The following is a 16,634-nucleotide window of genomic DNA, read 5'->3' as shown; positions in this document are numbered from 1 at the left end:
AAGACGGCTCTTCACACTATGGCCGGCAGGATTGATTTTAATCCTCAGAAAGGCTACACTACATTCTAAATGCACACAAAGCTGATACTATACTTCTACTACTTTTCTTCATTCTAAGGCATAGAGAGGACTGTGCTACATTCTAATGCTACACAACTTTCATGGTAAACCAGTGTCTGCGAGGATTAAGTTCAAAACCCTCTGCATTGTCCTCAAGGCCTTCTGGGGCCTGGGGCCAAAATACCTTCAACTCTCTCTTCCCAAATATCTTCCTTCTCGAACTCTTCGCTCATCCGTCTCCAACTCCCTCAGGGTCAGCTGCTTCTCCAAGCAACGAGTTGGGGGTAGATATCTCGCCGCGGCAGGGGCCTCCCTCTGGAACAGCCTTCCTGCATCCTGAAACTTGAGGATAACAATCTCCGGTTCCGGAAGCACCTCAAAACCTTCCTCTTTGCTTCTGCTTTCTCTCCCCCTCTCCCCTGCTATATTCCTTAGTGAAACTGCACTGATTCTGCAACTGGGCCACTCTCACCGATCTCTGTCCTTGGCCCAGCCACTTTCCCCTTGCACTGCCTCCCTGGCAACCCTGCACTGCGGGACTGTCTCTGTATCCCTACAGCCCCCCCTTCCCAGCACTTGTCTGCACTTACCTTGCACTTGCCATCCGCTGGCGCGTATTATTTATCTTGTTTTTCTTCTACCCCTGTACTGCACTTTCCCCTCTCTCTTTCCCCTTGCACATTTCCCTTCCCCACTACCCTTGCACTTGCGCGATCTGAATGACACCTGGCCTAGTAGGATTGTTGTCTGTCTTCCCTTTGTTCCCCCCTCCCTGCCTCATCGCGCCTTGAAACACTTGTGTATAGGCGCGTTACAAATGCCATATCATATCATATATCATAACCTCTGAGAGACTGATTTAATTAAATGCCAACAGTGGGTAACAGCAAGTGGCAGGGACACTGTGCCTAATACAGTTCCCACAAGGGGCTGATAGTTATCCTTTTGAAAGACTTTGCTATAATGCTACAATAGGTTGAGGGCAAGCCTCTGAGAAAAACCTTAAGAAACCATATTCTCTGACAAATACCTTTTTTACTTTCTTTAAAACCAGGACAACTAAAAACTCCTACTTTCTTGATCTAAGTGTATGGTCTTGACAGTCCATCACAGCTGCTTAGTGTCTCTTGTCTCTAATCTAGTTATTGTATGCAAAATACAAACTCACGTGTCTAGATTTATTCCACTGTATACTAAGTGCTTCCACAGATGCCTGTTAATGGCTTATGTCTGTGGCATAGTCATCAGTTGCAAAGCATATCTACACCAGCCTAGGCCGCAATCCAAATGCATCCTCAAATGCCCTGGAACTTCCATTTCTGAACAGATAAGACTATGTATAATCATCAAATAGAAGGTCCTACCACATGTTTGCAGTTTCTGCCATCATGTTCCGGGTGCACCGTCACTTGTGGATGTTCTCCCATTTTATTGCACTAAATGGAGCACCTGGAGACCCTGCAAATGGCAGCGGTGCATGGTATAAATTATCATAATGTTTTGTATCAGGCATGAATCACAGAGCCCAATCCTGCTTTTTTGCAGCTTTGACAATTTTATTTATTTATTTTTTGATGTTGCACAATCTGCCTTGCGGCAGGTGCGGTAAGCTTCCCCTCCACTTCCCATAGCCCCCTGTGTCCCCTTGTGCCCCTTCTGTCCCACTTTACCCACCCGCCTCCCAACAAGACTGTGACTCCTGCTTGGGCCTAGTGCCCTCCCTGCAACACCTATGAGGGTGTAATCACCCCCACCTGCAGTCCGTGCTGGTCTTTCACCTCCAGCTTCAGCCTGGATGAGTGCCAGAGCCCCATCCCGCTAAGAGTGGCTTTGACAATTTTATAATTTTTTTTATGTTGCACAAGCTGCCTTGTGGCAGGTGTGTTAAGCTTCCCCTCCACTTCCCATAGCCCCTTGTGTGCTCCTTTACCCACCCGCCTCCCAACAAACGCCCAACTCTTGATTGGGCCTAGTGCCCTTCCTGAAACTCCTTGGAGGGTGTAATTACCCTGCTTGCAGTTGGCACTGGTTTCACATCTCCAGCTGCAGCCCGTGTGAATGCCAGAGCCCATCCCGCTTTATGCCTGCATCTGAACAGACTTCCTATTCTAATTATTTTGGTTGCTGGTGAGGGTGAGTGGTGCTTTAGAGCTCCAGGCCCCTCGTTGTGCTCCTTTTGCGCGATACTACTCCAAGCGCCTCTCCCGAGGCCTGTTGCCACTTCTTGACCCCTCTTCACCTCCCATCCCTCCCCTGAGCCAAGATTGGTTACCAAGATGTAATCCCACCCCCAATCATGATTGGCCTAGAGCCCTCATAACAATCATCGTGCTAGGGCAGCCCACTGCCCTTTGCATCCCCTGCAACGAAGGACCCGAGGCAAAGGACGGTGCCTGCAGAGACAATTTCACACCGTGTTGGCCCGTGTTAGCCTGTGGGGCCGGCAACCATCACCCCTCACCCAGCAGCCACTGACTAAGTGTGGTTACGGGTAGAAGGTGCAGCCATTACTGCCCTCCCCTCTAAACTGGCCAACCCAAACCCTCCTTATTACCTTTGCCCTCAACCTTGTAATAGATAGCCTGATTGTGCCAGATCTCTCACATCAAGAGAACAATTAGTGAGCAATATCTCACAACTAGGTGACTATGCTGTGTGCTAGCTAGTCCAGATAAAGTTTGCATATATAAGCCAGTGTCACAATTAGACAGAATTGTGAAGATTAGCATTACGTCATTTCTATATAGAGCTGTCCTACTAGCTCGCATCACATCTAAAAAGAATTGTGAAGACTAGCATTGAGTCATGCATAGACCTAATTGTGAAGATTAGCATTGCGTCCCATCTAGATAGAATTGTAATACTAGCCTGTGTCCTGTCCAGACAGATTTGTGAAGATTAGCCTCCATCACATCTAGATCTAGAGAGAATTGTAATACTAGCTTGCGTCACAACTAGACAGAATTGTGGAGCATTGAGTCACGCGTAGACATAATTGTGAAGATTAGCATTGCATCACATCTAGACAGAACCGAAATGGTAGGCAAGTCTCCTCTGAACGAGAGTACCAACAGAAAGCCCAACACGTGCCCCGGCCTAGTCGGGCCTCATCAGTGAGAAGAAGCTGTGCCTCTCTAAGTACAGTGAGCAAAGGGTCCACGTCTGGATTACCCAGGGTAACTTGGGGTTAAACCCCCGAATCCCTACACATTTATAGAGAGGTCTCAGAACACCTCTACTAAGAACGAACATGGCCAAATAAATAACCTGTTCTATGAGTATGTTCCCACTTTCAAACTTGCATGCACACGTAGAAGGGTCAGGTACATGGGCCCTCCCAAGCCCCTCCATTTCTGCCTCTGGAGCAGTTTTGGCTCCCCACCAATCAAGAATTCTGCAACATTGCATATAGAAGAATAATTTACCCATAATTTAAAACATTGACAAAAATATAGCATCTTTAAAGAAAGAAATTAAGATAAGAATAATTGGTACACAGGAGGCCTATGTGTAACCTAACGTAAACCAATGATATTTAATGGCTTTTTGAAATGCAAGAAAGTAGGGAAAAAGACATGAGCTGGGATGAGAGACTATGTTGCAGCTGTAGAAACGGCTATGGCAGAAAAGGGGAAATGATGAAACTTTGAGAAATGTAAGTCTTAGAAAGCCAAGCTGCATGTACGTCCAAAACCACTTGAGATTTCCAATTTAGATGCCAAGTAAGTAGGTAAACCAAACACAATAGCCTTGTTGGTGATACAGTAGATCTTGAATGAAGGGTGTATGAGTGGATGGAGAGGGAATAGAAATCTGTACAGGAGTGATATATCCAAACCTCCTGTGATGTAATTAATCAGGTTGCTGAAAGTAGGAGACTGGAATTCATGTTATGAGTGCATATTCTCCCATCAGGCTAGGGTAGGACTTCAGCTTGCTAAACAGTGAAATAATCTCGTGGATATAAAAGCTTTGATATTTTTAAGAAAATCAGCTGAAAAAAGTTTTCATAAGCTGAGCAATAGCAACTATGATGAATCCCTAAATGTCGTCACTTCTCCCCAAGGGGGAGCCCCTTCTCATGGAGCCAGGGAGGAGAGGCTGCTACCCGATGGTCCCCCTGGGAGTGGTACACAGCATGAGGATCTCACGGGGAGATACTCTGGGGATAGGGACGGAGATCTAGGGAGAATGCTGTATGGGACCACCCCCATTCTCAATTACTCCTCCAAACCCTACACCTGTGGTACACGCAGTAAAATACCCAACCACCCCATATACCTGTGTAGAGACACTGACATAAAATCCACTGAGACAAAGAAGACCCCAGACTACCCAAATATGACTTACATCACAAAGACTGAGACGAGGAGGAGGTGAGGAATTATGAAGATCACTACCAGATCTCTACCAGAAAAAGGTGCGAGTATTCCAGTTCTCCACTAAAAGCCACTACCAACATCAACATAAAAACAGAAGATGGACTAGGTAGTTTGTCAAGCCCTCCCTTGAGGAGTCGCAAGCGAGGAAGTGGTTCAGCGTGAAGGCAAGAAGGGCCTGCAGTCCGGGATACTGACAAGAAGGCAGAGATATCCCCAAACAGGCTGGCACGTTGTAGGACTGACCTGGAAGCTGGCGGGGCAGAGGTGCTGACCTGCAGAGTAGTTGGACTGGGCGTTAAGGTGCAGAAGCAATGTCTGTAAGGGACCAGCGACTGCTGAGCCGCCACAGTACCTCAGAAGGCAAAGGAATAGCAAGAGACCGACCCAAGCAGGCAAAGGTACCTGGTTTGCCGTGACGGTTGGTGGGGGCACAATGGAGTTGGGGAAGGCTCAAAAGACCCACAGAGCGGGGGCAAGAGGGGGAACTCCTGGGGTAAAGAAAAACCTTCAATATTTAACTAGAGAAATATGGGTCTGGGACCCACACCAATGGGAGAGGAAAAGTATAGTCATCATCTTCATGGCAGTACCTGGCAGGGGAGTAAACCAAGTCTGCCCACATCTAGAGACAAGGAAACCTGACCCTGGGTCTCACGATTTGAAAGGGCAAGAGAGAGTGGCCCTCTCCCTCATGGCTTTACTTGGCAAACCATAAAACCAAGTGGGCTATACTCAGGAAACCTGGGTTGAGAGCCATACCTGTACATCAACTGTTGCGAAAGAAGGAAGACAGTAAAACAAGGATGATCAGGGAAAGGGAGTCATTCCCCCCTGAGTATCACTGAGGGTAAAAGTGACTGTGAAATCAAGATACCAGGAGAAGGGAGTCATTCTCCTGGTAGTTGTACATCTGCAGAAAAAGGAACAACCTAATCAGGAGGCCAGGGGAAGGGAGTAATTCTCCCTGGTTTTTTTGTGAGTGTGAAACTAGAGACCAGGAGGCGGGAGTCATTCTCGTGGTAGTGGGATCTGAAAAAAAGGATCAAACCACAGAACATTGTGATCCAGGGGAAGGGAGTCATTCACCTTGGGGTGAGGAAACTGAGAACTTTTCTGATACAGAGTTGTACCAAGAAAGAACTATTGGGTCATCCTGGTTAAGAGCCTGCAACCAGAACTGTTACCCAGTCCAGGAGAAGGGGGTAATTCTCCTGGACCAAGAACATTGGCACAACATTCTAGTTTAGTTATAAGTGCAAGGGACAGATTTAGTTTTGACACATGACTGTGGACTATTGAATTTACGACATCCTGACAGACCCATTAGCACTTTAGTTGACGTGGGGACAGCTAGGTTTCTCTATATATTCTTGATGAATTAGTCTATAGCAACCACTATGACACCTTTGAGTCAGCCTCCTCCTTCTGCACCCTTGTACACACCTAAAGAAATTAAGATTTGAGTTCATAATAAAGTACACTGATTTAGCAGAGGTTACTAAGAAAAGAGAGCTGTCTTCTAAAGAGAGAGAAGATAACCAATCCTGGATCTATGTGAAGAAGATGCCAAGCTAACCTTTTGTGTTGTCCATGTTCGTTTTCCATACCTGTCTTGATCTGGGCTTGTTAAGGCAAGCAAAATAAACATGGTATAAAATATATATTTTTGAAATATTGGGATTGTTTGTGCTTACTAATTATGATGTTCTTTTTATAGGCAACCTGTGAGCGTTGTTAAACGAAACCAGTTGAATCTAAATCTTAAAATGGAATCAGGATTGGAGTCTGCAAAACAATCTAGTTTGCTTGACGGGAATACAGTAGCTGCCAAAGCTGTGCCTCCTTCGAAACAGATTGAACCAGATGAAAATGAGCCTGTCTCCGTGAATACTGCAGAACTCTCCAGTGCCGACATTCTTAAAATCAAAGAACTAGATATTAGTGTTATCAAAAACTGTGAAAACTGTAATTCTGTGGATTTGAGTGAAGAACCCAATAGGGGGAAGGGGACCGATGATTTAAATATGGAGCAAAATGGCAACGGGAAAATTCCCAACAGAGACAGTGGAATTGACAGTCCTTCGTGTAGTGTGGCGGGCGAGGTTTTTCCAAATGAGGATTCTGTGGAATTGAAAATGAATAATGAAGTTGAAAATTTGACAGATTTGGAAAGTGACAGAATGGATAGCAAATTTCTATCTGCCGAGCAAAAAAGAGACTCGACGCAAGATGAGGACAGCGATATGGATGAAGGGAGCAGTGAAGAACATGAGACAGCAGAGGTGCCAAAGCCAGAATGTTTAGACCCATCAAAGGTAAGTTAGTAAGCTGCACAGAGACGTGTTTAAATGCTGAAGACTTGCACTTCATTGTGGCAAATGACTTGCATGTCTGGTGATTTTCTGCTTCTGTAGAAATTCTGTAACTGTTTCTGGGTAATTCATTGTTTTATTAGTTTTGGAGACAATGAAAGACCGCCGTATTCAAAGTGTACGTGGGCTCTACATTTTTTTTTGCAATTGTAGAGGGACACAAAAACACCTGTAGCAAATTCGGTATGGTCTATGTTTGTATGGTCTAGGTTTGTCATATGTAGCTGATTTAACATAAGCGTTTCTGTCCTCATAACAGTTGTCTGAAAGGTAATGAGTTAAATACAGCCATTCAGCTTCTTCTTTTCTAGATGTTTGTTTGCCATATTTACCCAATTTAAAATCCACCGGTTTACCGTCAAAAGCATCTGTCTGAAGATGAATGGTTGTGTAGTTTCTGGTACACAACGGTGACTTTATGTACTTAGACTGGTTAATTTCTGCCTTGGTACATATTCCGCACCTGCTTGCGGGCGCACATTGCCACAGAGAGGAGAGGAGAGAGAAGCAAGAAGAATATTATGATAGCATTGCCACTGGCAACGCTACTAGCATGCACTGGCTCCACCACAGATTCATATTTCCTTGTCCTGCCACTCGAAATTCTTTCTGCAGGTCCTTCTTAATAGTTCTTCACTACCATCATAGCCCTTCTCCTCTGCAATAACCTGTGCTTTGGAGACTAGCAGGTGCACATGCAAAGACATCTTTACCCTGACACTTTGCTCCCCCCAACCCCTTCTCTTCTAAAGTACTGCAAGGGTCCCGATTTTGGGGAGGGTATACATGTCTGGAAACAGGAGGCAGCTATGTCATACACCCATTCAAATGTTGAGGGTCTTAGAATGAGTATATATGCTTTGTTAGGTTGCATGCTGTGAAAAGAGAAATCGGCACCAAGTGCAGAGTGCATTATGTATTTAGTGTGCAAGCATACTACCCTTTTATCACAGATATTTACCAGTTTTGTAGTGTTCCCAAAAGGCTTTGATTTGATGCAAAGAGGCCAAGAACCCTCAATAATGCTATTTGTTCTCTTCCCCTTTCTTATAGAGGTATTTCGATAGGATTGTATCAGACTGTCCATGTTGGAAAGATAACCTTGTATCAGAAAGCAATTGATTCGGTTATTCGAGGTTTTGATACGTTTTGCTCAATAAGACAAATGTAACTTTCTTGTTATGAATATTATATACTGGAAGTGATCATTGGTAGTTGACGTGCAAAAGAACCAGTTTACAATGTTAGTACTATTATATAATGTCCCTTTTTTAAAAGCTTGTTTTGCTGAGCATACATACAATTTTTCTCTCAAAATGTCCTCCTTTTTTAAGGAGTGATGCTCAGATAAAAATCAATGATTTGTTTCTTCTATGTTCGAGGAACCGCTTAATTCAGCATACTGGCCAATGATTCTTGGTGGTTCTGCTTAACCCACATATTTGTTACAGTATGCACAAATATTAATAATGACCAGAAATAGAACATAGCAAGCTTTTGTATACCTTGCAGCCATGTTGTCTGCCCTTTTTCAGAGGGTCCATCAGAACCCTGGTACACTTTGCAGAACCAATCTGCTTCTGTATCACCTACCCGCCCTCCATATGAATTATGCACCCTCAGTGTTTTTGTTTTATTCATGTATAATGCGCGTCTAACCCGGAGGCAACAGGGCGCAACAGTACAGAATATGCAAAGCTTAGGTTACAGATTAGAGGTGTCATACATAAACAGCAAATATATATAAACAAGGGAATTACATAGGTAGCATGAATGAACAGACAAAAATGTATGTACGGGGCAGTGGAAGGTTAAATAAGTAGGTAAATATGAGAAGTCAAGCTTGAGTGACAAAAAGGCAACACGAGTATGTACACTAATGTGGAGTTAACTGTCCTGAGATTTCAACCAGTTAGTGTAGTTGGTTCTGAATTTAAGGTAGGACTGATCTTTTCTTCGATGATGTGGCAAGGAGTTCCACAGTTGTGCCGCTCTAACTCGGAAGCTGCTACCCCCGGCTTTATACATCTTAAATCTTGGAATGATTAAACTATTGGAGTTAACTATTCTCGATGGTCTAGTGGAGATTCTCCTCTGGAATCTTATCAGTTAGATCGCTAGGGGCTGCATTGTTCAAAGCTTTGTGAGTAAGGGATGCAGCTTTTAGGTGAATTTTATTTTCGGTGGGGAGCCAGTTATTTTGGCGCCTTATCATGGATATGTGCGATCTTTTAGACACACCTAGAGCCGCTCTCAAGGCATTGTTTTTTAAGGATTTGAATCCTGTGGTTTATGGATTTATTGGCACCGATGTATAAGGCATTACAATAATTCAGCCTTGATAGAATAAGAGCACTGGCCAAAATAATGCAGCCGTCATCCATGAGAAATGGTTTGCCTGTTCTAATGAGCTTACAGGTGTAAGGCCAGGCCAGGGAGTTCACCTGTTTCAAAAAGGAGAGGGTGGAGTCCAGGTAGAAACCTAGTGTCTTTACCTCCTTGGCCACCTTAATGAGGTTACCATCAATTACAAATGAGGAGTATTCTTGGACTCATTTCTTGAGGTTGGGGTGAGTACCTAGGATGATGAGCTCAGTTTTGTCATCATTCAGGCATAGTCCGTGGGTTGCCATCCATGCATGGAAGATGAGATACACACTGTTTACCAAGGCCAAATCTTTGTTGTAGTCCCAGGAAAGTGGGAGGAAAATCTGAGTATCATCTGCATAATTAGTATAGGTGATACCAAGAAGGTCCCGATCATCAAAAAGGGGCTTGGTAAATATGTTGTAGAGGGTGGGGGAAACACAAGAGCCCTGTGGTACACCGCAGATGATAGGGATCCGGTCCACTGCTGCTGATGGGGAGAACACCCTCATGGTCCAGTCACTTACGAAGGACTCGATCCACGTTATCACCTCTTTAGAGAAATGGGCAGCCGAATCTAAGTGGCTACATCGGACCTTGTGGTTAACAAGGTTGAAGGCAGCCGAGAGGTCAAGCAGCAGGAGGAGGGCTGTTTTCTCTTTGTTTCGAAGCATATCAGTTTGTGCCTTCAAGTCGATAAGGGCAGTTTCAGTTCCATGTGGTGGACGGAATCCTGAATTGTCTCGTTTCTAAAATCTTATGAAGTTCTTGGAATTTTTTTATCTGATTATAGGTAATCTTATCTAGGATTTTTAACAGAAATGGGACTGTTGTAATGGGACGGACATTTGTAGGTATGAGGGGCTCGTGGGTTTGCTTTTTTAGCAGAGGCAGCACCCAAGATTGTTTCAAATTGGAAGGGACAGTACCAGATACAAATGAAGCATTAATGCGTTTAGATACAAACGGGGATAGCTCTCTTGCTGCATCTTTAATAAGCTGGGCTGGGCAGAGGTTGCACTGGCAGATAGAGGGCTTGAGAGATAGGATAACCTTCTCTATCTCCAAAACAGAAGTTTTAGTGAATTTAAAGTGGTCTATTAAGTCATGCTCCTTCAAAGGAGGATTAGGAGTAGGATTTTTGGACCGAGGTAATTGACTAAGTGTGGCTTTTTTATGGCTATTTTATTTTGAAGTGTATTTACTTTATTGGATAGTGCCTGTTGTATATCTGAACACCATGTTTTATGTGTCTTTGTATCTTTAGTACAGGTGTCAGGGATGGGGATGGGGGACTCTAATTCCTTGAGGATAGTGAATAATTCTCTAATGCCGGGATTGGCATTATTTAGGCGCTTGTTAAATGAGTTGCGCTTGGCTAGGTAGATTTCCTTTTTTGTACTGAGATGAAATTTCCCTTAGTTTAGTTTTATTGTCTTCAGAGGGGTGTAACCTCCACAAAGTTTCGCAACTCCTCTTTAGTAGACGTAGGTCTCTTAGTTGGGGGGTGAGCCATTTATTAAGATGGGATTTGGCTTTGCTCGGTCTGAGTTTCATAGGGGCAATGTTGTCGAGATTAGTTAGCATAATGTTATTATACTTCTCAGCAAGCGTTTCAGGATCTAACTGGTCGGCCAACTTTTTGAGGGTGGGTAAGATGGCGGGAATCACTTTATCCAGTGTGATACTTTTTTTTTATTTCTGGTTAGACATGGAGGGGCAATAGTGGAAACTGGGATGAGAGGTCTGGTGGTGGATAGTTCGAAGGACAAGAGGAAATGGTCCATCCATGATTGTGGGGAGATGTGTGTGTAATGTTAACGGAGCAGTTATAGGCCACCACCAAGTCAAGGGTTCTCCCTTTACTATGTGTGGGTTCTGTAATTCTTTGGGTTATGCCATGTTCAGTCAGGGTGCTGGCAATGGAGATGGCATGTTTATCTAGAGGATCATTAAAACCCAAATTGAAGTCACCTAGGGCAAGTAGATGAGACAAGGTTTTTAAATTATTAGACCGTAGGGTGTTGATATCCTCCTCAAATATTCCAATAGGACCGGGTGGTCTATAGATGAGGTGGATAGTGAGTGTCTGGGAGTTAAGTAGGGGAAGTTTGGCTGGGAGTACTTCACAAGAATCAGTGCCTAGGGGTGGTATAAGTCTCATAGCTAGGCTAGATTTTACAATGATGGCGATAACGCCACCTTGTATTTTCTCTCTGTCATGTCTCAATATGGTATAACCTTCTAGGATTGCTAATGAGTAAGGGTCCTGCTGCTATATGCAGCCAGGACTCTGTGATGGCAAGAAAGTCTAGTTTGTTAACCAATATCAAATCGGCGATATCAGTGCTGTGAGCAGTCAGGAATCTGGCATTTATCAGAGCTCCTTTAAGAGGGGGGGGCTGCTGCGGAGACCATGTGAGTCGGTTTAGTTTTAATGAGGTTGGTAATAGTTTTCTTCTGGGTATTAGATCTTTTGTTGGATGAGGGTAAAGATCTAGTAAGAGGTTCATGAAGTCTAGATCGTCTTGATCGTAGTCTGATGTTTCTAGAGGCTAGGCTACAGGGATTGCTTTGTGACCAACTCGACGGGCTCATTGCACAGTAATCCATGGTGAATGGACTGTCTTGTAGTTTGTTGGCCATATTAGGTTGGATTTTCTCTTTAATTGTTAGGTGACTAACACAGAGCAGTAGGTAGGTGGATAGCAACAGGGTAGTAGTGGCGCAAAGGCTGTAGGCTATGATACGCATGATATACTATATGTTTGGTTATAATTAGCTCTGAATTACGAAGTGTTCTAGAATATGGTACACCTTGAGAAAGGATGCACTTAGGTGGACTGGTCTAGTGGATATGTCTAATATCCAGGCATGCCTAGGCCGCTGGATTATTCTAAGGAGGATGATTAGTTCAGCTTTGGCTAGAAATGGCACACAATGAACTTGAGCAGTTAGTGCAAGTAGAGAGATAGGTTAGTTCCCCTATTACTAAAGGAGCTACAAGGTAATCACGCATACAGGTAGTAGAGGTATGCTGTTCGGTAGACAACAATGCACTTGGTAAAGGTAAGCTACATTTTTGTCTAAGCATTGCACAAAGTGGACATCAATACAGTTAATAAAAGTAAGACTACAAGGAGTACACAATAGACATTAGCACATACTTCACATAGTTCAAATGGGAAGGTTCCAAAGTTGTCTAAATGGAATGCACAAAGTCGGGAATACAAATAGTGCCAATGGAGACATTGGTTGGTTGATAGCAGTTTTGTTTAAAAGGAGTGAACAATGGCACAATAGTTGTGGTTGATGCATATAGGCTAAGGTCAGCTATGTAATTGGAGAGTAATTCTAATTGCGTATCTTGTGACTGGGCGACCAACAACGCGTGACTCAGTGATATGAGGCAGTTCTGGGCATTAAGACACCATGATACATTGCATTACAGTGTATTTGAAATGGAAGATGCATTCAGTTTTGGACAGTTTACTAGGCACACTTAGTGCGTATACTTATTAGATACATTGGGTTGAATGTAGTTGTAATTGGCATACGTGAACAAAAACAAAGATGGTATAGCGGTGGCTAGTGAGCCTGCTCACATAGTTTTAGTACAGTGTTTGTTAGTCCAGCTGGAGCTGGGTAATTCAACGTAGAGTGCAGGTTGTGATGGCAACATTCCGATAGGACACATGCAATGAAAATGTATGGCTCCAAATACAAGGCTGGCTCCCACATAGAGAGGGAACTCTGTTGCTGTTATTCTTATTCCTATTTTAGCAATACAAGTACAGCACACCTCCCATTCAAGATATCTGTGTTTTTCTTTGGTTGGGCCATTGTCAGCAATAGCTGGGATCGTTTTGGCAAACATACAATTACATAATTCTCATCCATAAAGAGTTATGCTCATAGAGTGATAAAGATGCAGAGACTTACAACAAATACAACTTCTAGTCCTTCTCCTTCATTTTTGTCCTTCTCCTTTATGATAGTACTTCATCCAAGTTCTCTTACTTCATAATGGTCCACTGTCCTAATCCTTTTCCTTCATCCTAGTCGTATTCATTAGACATGGTACCTCCCCTTCATTAGTCCTTCTTACAGTTTTCCGACCTTGTCTTTTTTCATCACAGTCCTTCTAGTTCATCACAGTAATTTACCCAGTTCCTTTTCTTTTGTCATAGTCCAACAAAGCCCTTCATCCTACATTTTCTCCATCATCACAGTCCTCTATCCTCATAGTCTTATACTTTGTCATTGTCCATCCTCTTCGTCATAGTCCTGTCATCCTAGTCCTTCACATCATAGTGCTTTGCCATAGCCCTAGTACGTGCCCTTTATCCTATTGCTTCTTTCCAGTCATGCATCCATCATCCTAAACCTACCCATTCTCCCCAGTCCTTCATCCTTTGTTCTCAAACTGCTTTCATCCAATTCTGTCTCCTTCATCCTAGTCCTTGTCCTGAGTCCTAATCCATTGTCCTAGTCCTTATTCCTTAGTCTTCACAGCTTAATCCTAGTCCGTCTCCCGATACCTTCATCCTCGACCTAGTCCTTTGTTCTAGTCCCTTTGGCCTAGTTGACCATTGTCCTAATCACCCAACATCCTAGTGCTTTGCCTTCAACCTAATCCTTCTCCTTAATCCCACATCCTACCCTCCATCCTAGTCTTTCATCCTAACCAGACTGTTACTCAGCTGCAGTCTCCCTCACCTCCTCTATATGTTCCTCTCTCTCTCGCACTGGTAACTATCTTGTTCCTTTGCTTGGACTCTTTCTCTATCTTTCCCTTCCTCTTATGGTGGATAGTGGTCCTGGTCAGGGTAGAAATGGTAGAAAAGATTTAAGGACTCCATGGAGAGCTGGTATGAGTGGTGTAAGGACAACACATGCAATGTGAGTGATCTGCTTGAATTCCTCTGTTATGCTGAAACAATCATTCCCTATAAATGCATAAAGAGCTGCCTTTGTTTTTCTATATTTTGCAATAAGGGCCTTGTTTGGTTGTAGAGGGTGTGGTAGACTGGAATCTTAGGCTCTATTATTAAGCCTGCAACCTTCAGGGAAGTACTGGGTAGAAAAGCTGCTTCACTTGCTCTGGAAGTAAAGTGGTACAGTATGCATGCTCCTCAAATATGCCACAGCCAGAAATGGGCGCAAAGCATTCACGCTATGGGATGTTCCTTATGTCACTTATAGTTCATATGTTTAGAATAGTATTGCCCTCTTTGCAAATGATAGTTATCAAGCAGCACATTTGCTTCGTTGTTTGGACTCCTATATCATCCGTGTCTGTTTTCTGTTTCAGATTGTACAGTCCTACTCTGTAGTAAATGGTTTGGTAGCGTTTAAACCTTTGCGTTGAACATCATTTCTGGCCTTAGGTGATTGCAGTTTGAAGGTGTCTTTTAACAGGGTTGACGATGCCATGCTGGATTATACAGATCGCAAAACATTCAGGGGCCTCCGTAGCGGGCTCTGTAAGCTTCACGCTGCATGCCTCGACTGCCTTTTTAAAATGTTAAAAGTACTTCATCAACCAGCAGCAGCTAACAGCTCAGATAATAATAATGGCCACATGATGCACGGCACTTCAGCTGCCATATTCTTTTGTTTGGCTAATATTTTACATGGCCGAAACAAACCTGTGGCTGTATATGTAAAATGCAATGTATAATTGCAAAAGCCAAACAAGTTGGCTTTGCCAATGCTTGTTATCTTTTACATTGAAAATGTAAAGACCTCTAGTAACATGTTATTGTTTTGCAATGAAAACATAAAGACCAGAAGTAACACAATATTTATTTAATCTGGGTCATTTGAAGAAATGTATAATATATATATATATCAATTGTGATGTTAATATTGTAATAGGGGTAACATGTCTGCCTATAGTATAGTAGAAACTGTTGTTTTTGCCAATGCTTGTTCTTAATGTGTCGTGTCCAGCTGAAATACCTCAATAAAATCCAACCCTTCCTCCTTCAATTAACCACACCGCCTTAGCCACGCCACAGTTATTGGCTTCCTTCACTTGTCAAAGCCTGGCTTGATAATCCCCCTTCTTAACAAATTAAAAGACTTCAACCAGCTCAAAATGCATGGCAGGCATTCAAAAACATCTTCTAATCTCCCTCTGGCTGATGGAACTCCACTGACTCCCTGCAGAAAAATACTTTTTTTTTTTTCAAATTGCTTTGACTAGCATACTCATGGCTGCCTGATTCAACTCCTGCATATCTCTGACAGGATCCACAGTTAAAAATAGTTGAAATACCTAGATTCTATGAACAAGTGCTTAAGATTAACTGGTAGCTGCCCCCATGATCTGAAATAGATGTCCCCCCTTCATTAGTCAAGCCACCTCCTTGCTCCAGAAATCTGGCCTTCTACATCAGCCTGCTGAGCTTCCATTGAGTCTGTCCCTTCACCCTCCCATGTTGTCCTTCTTCTCCCTCTACTGATCACCCAAGCCCATTGTAGCAATTCATGTTGTGTGTGCTTCGTGGGCCAGAATAAGGACACAGACTCTGACAAGCCATTTCATTGTAGTTTTTATTAAAGTAACGGAAAAGGCCTATCCCTCCCTATGCTATAAGGAAGCCCTACCTGAGAAAACTAACGTGCTCGTCAGTCATTAGTGAATGCCTTAACATAATCTGTCCACTGTCCAAAACCAACCTTAACTGACCATACCACCATGATAACAAATAAAGACAGGAGAATGACTCCTTTCTCCTGGACTTTGGCTTTCACCAACTTCTATTAAATAGCTGATTCTCGGAAAATCTCATCTGACTGTTTTTATCAGCTCACACAATTAGTTCAGTACTTTATTGGACTTTTGTTTCTCTCCTCTTAGTATAATGTTATTTGCTATTTTATTTCTCTCTACAGGGAGTTGTTCTCCTCACTTCCCAAGGTAAAGTTATCCAACCTTTATACATATTGTCTTTTGTATTCTCTTCTTTTTTAGACAGTTCTCAATATTTGATTCCCTTTTAAAAGCTGTTCTTGTACATATATTCTGCTCCAGCTTTTTCCTGGTGCTTTTCACTTATAGCTATACTCTCTTCTTTACGTATACCTTCTTGGTCTTGACTGATGTGAGAATGAGCATTCCAATGATGATCCACATTTCCTTCTTGAGTTTTCAATATTACAGTCCCTTTACTTTGACTGGGAGGAATATGATTGGTTCCATAATGATTCTCATTCACTTCTCTAGGTTTTAGTTTTACAGTCTCTTTATCTTGACTAATAGGTAGACCAGTGGAACGGGATGGCACAAATTATTCAATAATTGTAAATTTTAATCAATAAACATGTAACACAATAACTGTATGTATGGCTTAAAACCATGAATTCATTTCAAATTCTCAAACCCATACATACTCATTCATACATTCTTATATAACACCAATTTGGCCTCTAATACATTGTGTAT

General features: G+C 42.9%; 1 protein-coding gene across 5 annotated transcripts in view; it reads left to right on the top strand.

Annotated features, from left to right (window-relative positions):
- The window catches only part of FGD3 (FYVE, RhoGEF and PH domain containing 3), a 924,278-nt gene that overhangs the window by 560,517 nt on the left and 347,127 nt on the right, over positions 1–16,634 (top strand). For all 5 annotated transcript variants that reach the window (XM_069643609.1, XM_069643613.1, XM_069643610.1 and 2 more), the window contains one exon: positions 6,160–6,757. In XM_069643609.1, coding sequence (XP_069499710.1) covers positions 6,160–6,757 — 598 coding nt within the window. The remainder of the gene's footprint in view (positions 1–6,159; positions 6,758–16,634) is intronic.

Source organism: Ambystoma mexicanum, chromosome 2p, assembly GCF_040938575.1.
Source record: "Ambystoma mexicanum isolate Mex_15411 chromosome 2p, UKY_AmexF1_1, whole genome shotgun sequence".
Taxonomy (NCBI): Eukaryota; Metazoa; Chordata; class Amphibia; order Caudata; family Ambystomatidae; genus Ambystoma; species Ambystoma mexicanum.
The sequence above is the reverse complement of the archived record's forward strand: the minus strand, read 5'-3'. Positions and strand labels throughout refer to the sequence as shown.